The sequence below is a fragment of the Zootermopsis nevadensis genome, unplaced genomic scaffold, assembly GCF_977971745.1.
Source record: "Zootermopsis nevadensis isolate Lab colony 2312 unplaced genomic scaffold, Znev_1.0 Znev_ptg000015l, whole genome shotgun sequence".
Classification (NCBI taxonomy): domain Eukaryota; kingdom Metazoa; phylum Arthropoda; class Insecta; order Blattodea; family Termopsidae; genus Zootermopsis; species Zootermopsis nevadensis.
The window spans coordinates 3,265,983-3,273,986 of record NW_028259147.1 but is presented as its reverse complement, the minus strand read 5'-3'; the positions used below and the strand labels follow the sequence as shown (position 1 = coordinate 3,273,986).

The 8,004-nt window shown below is 33.4% G+C and overlaps 2 protein-coding genes and 1 long non-coding RNA gene across 13 annotated transcripts in view; 2 read left to right on the top strand and 1 right to left on the bottom strand.

Annotated features, from left to right (window-relative positions):
- The first annotated feature begins 9 nt into the window (after positions 1–9).
- LOC110828057 (uncharacterized) lies at positions 10–1,405 on the top strand. 2 transcript variants are annotated; one of them, XR_002542553.2, is made up of 3 exons: positions 10–305; positions 578–659; positions 1,290–1,405. It is a non-coding gene; the product is annotated as an uncharacterized LOC110828057 (long non-coding RNA). The 2 variants fall into 2 exon arrangements; XR_002542552.2 differs by having other exon boundaries at positions 1,130–1,405.
- On the bottom strand, positions 1,190–4,988 carry Rad51D (Rad51 recombinase D). 4 transcript variants are annotated; one of them, XM_022060351.2, is made up of 5 exons: positions 4,571–4,988; positions 3,464–3,582; positions 3,135–3,345; positions 2,353–2,542; positions 1,190–2,259 (listed from the first exon to the last, which is right to left on the bottom strand). In XM_022060351.2, the coding sequence occupies exons 1-5, from the start codon at positions 4,712–4,714 to the stop codon at positions 1,904–1,906; spliced, it is 1,020 nt and encodes a 339-aa protein (XP_021916043.1). In that variant the 5' UTR covers positions 4,715–4,988; the 3' UTR covers positions 1,190–1,903. The 4 variants fall into 4 exon arrangements, with proteins under 4 accessions (XP_021916043.1, XP_021916044.1, XP_021916040.1 ...); XM_022060352.2 differs by having other exon boundaries at positions 2,353–2,458; XM_022060348.2 differs by having other exon boundaries at positions 1,190–2,542.
- Positions 4,989–5,092: 104 nt separating this feature from the next.
- The window catches only part of dom (domino helicase), a 56,271-nt gene continuing 53,359 nt past the window's right edge, over positions 5,093–8,004 (top strand). For 3 of the 7 annotated variants that reach the window (XM_087349052.1, XM_087349050.1, XM_087349048.1), the window contains exons 1-2: positions 5,093–5,271; positions 5,629–5,798. In XM_087349052.1, the coding sequence (XP_087205178.1) occupies positions 5,640–5,798 (159 nt within the window). In that variant the 5' untranslated portion in view covers positions 5,093–5,271; positions 5,629–5,639. Of the gene's footprint in view, positions 5,272–5,304; positions 5,324–5,628; positions 5,799–8,004 lie in introns of those variants that run through there. The other 4 variants (XM_087349055.1, XM_087349053.1, XM_087349051.1 and 1 more) reach the window with 2 other exon arrangements.

Sequence of the window (8,004 nt, the reverse complement as noted above, 5' to 3'; positions counted from 1 at the left end):
GGTAAGGAAATTTACCTTTCAAAAAATGCAAATAAATTTGTGTAAAGATAGTGTGTGTGGGTTATCCGTGCTATATAAGAATTAAAGTGTTATCAAATGTCTTTCTTCAAAACGGTTGTTTTCGCTAGTGTCGTATGGAAATGTGCCGGATAAATAATTAACATAATATGTTTAATGTTGGAACAATTATCTGATTAAACAGTTGAGAAAGAACAAACAGTGGCGTCTATTAATGCGAAATATTATTATTTGGAAATGTTAATTGTTACATGAAAAGCTGCGTGTTCTTGCGTACCAATAGCATCGTAAGCTATCATTTGGACAGTATCATTACCAGTTTATTCAACTTCATATTCTTACAGACTGTTTCTCATGTCAATTTTAATATGTTCTGTCCTGTCCTGGTCTGCTATTGGGATTTCCCATGCTTTACAAACCTTTGCATTTCAGACACCAAAACATTTTTAATGAGCAGTAAAAATTATGGAGTGTGTCATGCATTTACTATTCTTACTATTTAAGTCTTTATATTTTCATTAAACGTTCACAAGCACCCTTAATGTTTGATCTTTTTTAGAATGAGATAGCCACTTGGGGTTGGTGGTGTGATTTTGCTGTTTTCTAAGTGTGAAGCCCCAACCAGAGGTAATAATAATGAGGTAAGGATAGCTTTTGAGAAATGATACTGTATATTTGATCAATGTTGTACATATCACAGAAAGTTTCTTTTAGGATATTTCAGTGCTTAAATCATACTAATTTTATAATGACATAGTTTTGTTGGTTATCCATGGTTTTCCAGTTGTATCCACATTTGTCAATCATGGTACTTGGTTGTGTCTGCAGTTTTTTAATTGTATACACACTTTAAAAAAAATTGCTGACTTCCACATTAGATCACATTTGCTAGGTGAAGGGCCATAATGACAGAAACAAGTTTTCTAGTACCATTGCTGTGCATCGTTTTATGTAATTTTTTTATATTTTGTGTAATTTATTTTAACCATGTTGGTTTAGAGTTACAATACCATGTGGATTTGTACATAGATACAGGTGTTTCACAGGAACGTACGGTCTCCATCTTGCAGGTTAAAGTGATCTCATACACTTGTATATTTTTTGTGCATAGTGAAAGAAGAGGAAACTTACTTAGGCTTTGATGACTGTTACAGCAGGAACAATAAACAAATAATAATGTATTTTTTTATTTATTAATGTCTTATACAAATAGTTGTTCAGCTGAAAAGCATTAGCACAGTTTTTATCATATGGGTGTATGCTTGTTACAGTTATGAACCTGTGGAGTTTGTAATGCCATGGAGACAGTTATCAGTGGATTGTCCCATTGTACCAACTTTCTGAAATTTGTAGGTATAATATAAAATGAGTCTGTGAAAAAACTTAATTGGCTATGTTTCACAACTCTTATGATGGAAAGAGGAAAGTTTATTATGCATGTTTACAAACCCCTTTCTTTGAAACTATTAATAATAAATCACTACTTAATATTATACACTTTGCTCTGTAGATATAAAAATGAACGATTTTACACAAACATATGTGCCATGCTTATACAGAAAACTCATTCAAAAAAAATATACAGTAAAGAAACAAGTTTAATTTTTCATTTATACATTAAAAAGAAAACATTAGCACAATAAAATATTGTATCTTACAGTAGTCACCACGGTGAAGGTACAAAGACACTAATTATGAAGAGACTACCACCACATCAAAGCTCAAAATATATAGCCCATTTCCAAAACAATCAAACCAAGCTCCATACAGTTTAATTCTATAGTACATAAACTCCTGATGGATAATACTGATATGGGGTATCATCAAATCCAAGCAGGACTTTTCATGTTACAGTGTGCAGTATTTCTGCTTATAATATACATCACTATTCACTTCCTAATGCTGATATTACCCCTTTTTGATTAATTAACACCTTGCAACGCTTCTTTGTGCTTAGAGATGTACTTTTCATTACAGCTATTTGTCTTCTTTCAGTTGAGTTAATTTTATGAATAAACAGTCGTGTACATGGTATATCTAGCCAGTATTTCCCAAGAGCTGGTTTCATTGTATCACATATAACCAAATTCCCATCCTGAGGTATACATTCATTGCTTCCATCACCAGCAACATTTTCTTCCTCTAACAACTGCATAGCTAGGTTTACGACTAGAAATGTAACATGGTATTCTGTTACAATATACTTCATTGTGTTAGCCATCTGATTCATAAGTGTCAGGCCTGAAAGCAGATGTATCATAACATATAAAACAGTGTAGGAAGGAAGCTCATAAGTAGACATTCTCTTGCAGTGGAAAAAAAGTGAAATCTTACCATCATTAAGGTTCTTTCCAAGAAAAGGGAAGAATAACGCAGGAAGGGAGTCTAATATGATAATGCGCACACTGTGATGCCCATCTTGATCATGGTGAAGGCTGGTCTTCAAGTGTTGCAAGAAAGAAAAGAGTTCATATACGTCTTTTATTCTGGTTACTCGAATTCTTTCCATAACAGCACCAATTACCTACATATAAAAAAATGTACTATTGCATTCATTAAATATTTCCATGGAGCAGGTCCCTGAGAAGCCGATAGTCAGTCAAAAAGTTTTGTGCCACTTACAGAACCTGGACCCTATCCTGAACCAGTTTAATCTAATAATTCAGTTCACACAACAGCACTGTGTTCCTTTAAGATCAGTTTTAATATTATCCTCCCATCAACATGTGGTCTGTTCTATTTGGGTTTTTGGATACAACTTTTGAGAAAATATGTCACCATCCCTGTACATGTCCTATCACATGTTTGTGGATAGGAGATGAGCAGTTCAAATATTCTGAACTAAATGCTATTAAGCATTTCTTACATTTCATATGCTTGTAATGTCTTCATGAATGTGATTTTTATGTCACTCTAAATCCCAGATATTTAATTTATGCCATTGTTTGAAGTTCTGTTAGCTATTTTACATTTCTTAATACACATTGTATTCTCTAAACAAATTCACAAGTGTTGCAAACATTAATGTGAATAATGAAGAATATAAAAAGTTTTTCATTACTAAGTGAAGGAATACACTCAAAACTACATAAATAATTAAAATGTTTATATTGTACCTCATCATGATATCCCTTTGATTCTAAAACTTCTTGAACTCGCTTTCCTGAAAAATCTGTTTTTGTATCAATATAATGTACTTCTTGCTTAAAGTCATGGGCAATATGTGCTGAAACAGTAAGACAAAGCTGAGTCTTTCCGCTTCCGGATGAACCACAAACTTCATAGATTTTGCCTGTCAAAAAGCCTCCTCCTATCATAGCATCCAGACTGAAAAGACAGCATAAAGGAATAATAAGCAGTTTTCTTTCCAATGAGCTTTTGAAGGAAATGGTTTCATAACCTACACAGAATTTTTTTTAATGAATTAAAACAGAGTGGTACAAACCTTTCTATTCCACTTGGAATAAGAGCAGTATTTGATAAGATTTCATTATATGCATCTATCCCTTTAACAGGAAACGCAGAATAATTTGCTATTATGTTTTGGCGTATTTGTAAAATCTCCTAAAAGAAAAGTACACAAAATAAATTAATGCTCCCAGACAACAAAACAGATTGAGTTCATAGAGTTGGCCAACAATCGTGACATTGCTCCCAAATTATGTTAATCTACTGAAGTCATATTCCTGCTGCAAGAGCATTTTAGGCAGAACAGCTGAAAACTATTGTTAGTGCAATATGAGTGTGTCTTCAATAGAGCTTTGTTCTTGGAAAGAGAACCAAAGTTCTAATCTCCTTTCCTGTTGGCCACTAATGCACTAATCAGAATGCACAATTTCCCACTATTCTATGTTCCAAAACTAGCAGTAATTCAACTTTACATAACTTATTCAATGGCCCTGGTACTGACTGATATCTCAAGACAGTGCTCCAAGGAGGAACATGCAAATAAGTGTTTTCATAGACTTTTGGGGATGTAAGACATCATGTGGGGGAGGGAGGAGTGAAATAATGTCATCATAATCAACTCTTATAGATTAGGCCTTGTAGCCTGTTCCCATTCAGAATGATTTCTGAAATATGAATCAGTTTAGCCATTTGGCAGGACTCAGACAGGTGACTGTTACAAGGCCTCTGCTTACACAGGACAGCAAAAAACAAAAAGACAACAAATAGTCATGCCTTGAGCAGGATTAAAACCTGTGATCCTACTCTCAAAGCAGCCAAGATTCATACTGTAGACCACACAGGTACTGAGATTGGCAAATAATTTATTTAATAAAAGTAAGCCTTGAGCACATATGAATAAACTTGAATTTCACATATGAATGCTACCAGTATGTCCATATCAAGCATGTACAGCTTCATTTTTTCCATTACAGAGTATGAAGTTCTGTGTAATGGAAAGAAAAATACTTAGTTTTATCATGCCTCTGCATTACAATGTCTGCTACTCTGAAGTTTTAAGAGTCTCATCCAGGACGTTTGATGCTGTAACTTATTTATATAAGAATGGAAATGTAGAAGGTTATGTATGGACATCAATACCTACCTTGTATGAAAGCTTTGTTATCTGAATTAGTTTATCTGCATTTTCTTGCAAAATATCAACAATCGTAAAAATTTTCCTCTGATGTAACCTCTTCAAGACACGTTCTTCTAATAATGGATTCATTTGAGTGCATAATCTAGCCATTACATTTCTTTTGCTACTACCTACATAATGTTATGACTTTCCATATTTACTAGTATGTGTGCATTTGTATACATATGGAGGAAGTGATGATAATGAAACTCATTCCCACATAATAATGGATCCATGAATTATTTCCAACTTCCCTCCTCACTTTTGGTGGATTTTATGGACTTCCAGGACAACAAACATTTGTATTTTGTATGCGATGATCAATGTCATGTAGTGTGTTTCCTGAACCTTGGTCTAGGGTTATTTCATATATACAATTGGCTGCTCTGATGCTCCAACGTAATGGATATAACGCTCCTGGTGGATGTATATTGCACAAGAGATATATGAAAACGACGTTGCCGTTTGAGGTCCGTCGCCATGTTTAGAAGGAAGGTAGCGTCCTTGAGCTGAGATGTTTGAATTTGCATTGATAACAATAGTTGTAGTTCGTATCATGAGAGTAACGTTTGGTACCTAATTAATTAGTAAATTTTGTAGGTTATAAATATGATAAAATTGTAAACGGATGATGAACCTTCAACATGAAACTTTGTGATAACATAATGGTAAGTTTATGGGTGCATACGAAAATGCCAATATGGCGGTGGTTGTTTTGAGGTATTTCCTTTGTGTTAGGTCAAATTACTGGTTTTTTAATAATATAATTTTGTAATTATTTTCAGCATTCCGATAATAAATGTAATAATTTACTGGGAATATTGGTATATCAATTGATGTGATGGATGTGTATTTGTAAGTAGACGGTAACTTAATTACTGTTGGCGTGATTGGTGCCGCAATTGTAGGATAAGGTTATGTATATGTGGTGCGAAATATATGTGTAATTTTAATGTTTGGATCGTGGGTACACCCAGATTTTGCTAGCGTGATTATTTTTAGTGTGACATATGCTTGCTTTCCAGGTAATTAGGAGATGAGCGATCATCAGGCAGGGGCTGGACCACAGCAGCCCCCGCAAACTCTTAATGTGGCCGGGCAGACGGTACGACTGCAACAAGTGCTGGCAGCTGCTGGTTCACGAGGCCATCAGTTTGTTATTACATCTCAAGTCAGCGTGCCTGGTCTGACTCAGGTAATATAATGTTTATTTGATAAAAATATCCATTTGTACCTGTAGCTGAATTTGGAATTTATTTACAGATCTTTTATTACATCATCTACTGTAACTTACCCAGCCGTCAACATTATCATTAAATATACCTTTGTAAAGTTGATGTCAATGCTATTGTGTTATTTTCCATACAGAAATACATCTTTTATTCAAATTTGGTGGTTGGTACTATTTATAATTTATAGTTTATGTAATGTTTGCATTCTGAAGTATTAAGCTTTCTGACTTTCTTGCTCACCTTCACCTAACATTGAATTTGAGTTTTATTTAAAGTTACTAGTCCTACTAAATCTTTAAAATAGAACAATGCTTCAACATGTTTTGAATGATGTAAGTGTTGTACTTGATGAATAACCAATATTACTTTAGTTGAGGATGTTCTTATCCATGATAGTTACTATTTTTGTGTTTAAGAGTAATACATATTCATCTTTATGAACTATAATTTATTTATATCCCATAGGTCCTACATGGTATAAGCCAAGGATGTGGTAAATGTCATAGAATGAATACTAGCACTTTGTACAATAAAATAGCGTAACATAATTATAATTGCATACTTAATACAGCTATTTACATAGATAGTTGTAGTATTTAATAATTTTCAATCAAAGTAATTCTTATAGTAGAAGAACTGAGATAAAAGATGATCAATCATTGTTTACATTTTATGAGGTCTTCTCTTTTTTGTAGGACTGTGACTGTTTATCTGTGTCGTGGGCACATTTCTTATTGTATTCTATATATGCTGTAAGCCAGGGATTTTAAATATTGGCCTGACTGGGTCATGACATAATATCAAATTCCACATACTGATTGTTAGACGAGTTTCCAATAGAAAAGCGGATTGAAATATGTCGTCCTTTTCAGGATCAATTCTGTTTGTATTTTGGTGAAAGGCGGTAGTAAGATGAATGGGTGAGGCAGAAAAAAAGTTGTCCAAGACATTTCCTACAAATTTGAGTAGCGTCTGATATTTTAGTAAATTTTTTTCGAAGGTGGAAATGGCCATGTTCTCCAAAATATCTGGAGATCAGCACATGACAACACATTGTCTCCCAAGAATGGAAACATCTTCTACAAACTGCGATGAAAGCCCAGAAGGTTTCTAATGTATAAGACTTCTGAATTGGAATTTTTGAAAAAAGCGGATGTGACATTTTATATTTCTCTCAGGAGACTCAAAAATTGTTTTAAGTTCTTATTATTGTATGTAGGCCTATTGTTATTTTACTTTTATTGCCTTGGCAATCATACTGATATGTCATATATCCTTTGCCACAACATTAGATTATTCTTTTAGTTGTTTTAATTTTAAGTTTAATTTTAATAGCCAACAACATTTTGTGCTATTTTGTAGTTATTTCCTTTATACAAAAAATGAAAAAGAAATGTTTGAGCACTAAGTAGTAGTTTCTAATACAGTATATTACATGAATGTTTAATGTAATAAATTTGTAAATTTCATTGCTGGAATAATGAAAAAAGTAGTAGCTGATACCAAGAGCTGCAAATTCTGTAGCGTGTAATTGATGGCTGCAACAGAGCAAACAGCATATGCAAAATATATGAAAGATGGCAAATTTGGGGATTTTTTCCTGGACACAGGGAAAGGATAATTTCAGTAATAGGAGGTAAACTGGGACTTAGGATAATTACCTGGCATGAAGAATGAGGAACATTATGAATTGTGTGCTGTATTGCACATCATCCGTTGTGTATATTAAAATATGTCTTTCTCAAGTGTATGGCTTCATGACTCCTTTGTATAAGTTACGGAAGTTTTTATGAAAGGCAGGCATGGCGAATAAGTTTTCAGCAATTGTTAAGTGGCTAAATGTTTGTTGATTTATCTGTCTCTTCCATCATAAATTTTCCTATATTTCTTGTTTGCTACTTTAACAACTAAATAATTATGTTGGTATTTGGAAGTACCCCTGTTTTGCACCAAGATCTTCAGCTGTAATTTACATTTGTGTTGACTGTAGTAGGATATGATTCTGCCTAGTTAAGCATTATTCTGTTAATTAGCTTGCTTATTTACGTTGCTTATATGAAATGAATTACATTAATGTGGCATCAAATTGGATAGGGAGACATAAAAGATGAAGTATTAGAATAATCATATGAAGCATTTGTTTTGGTGATGGAACATTTGAATTGATTT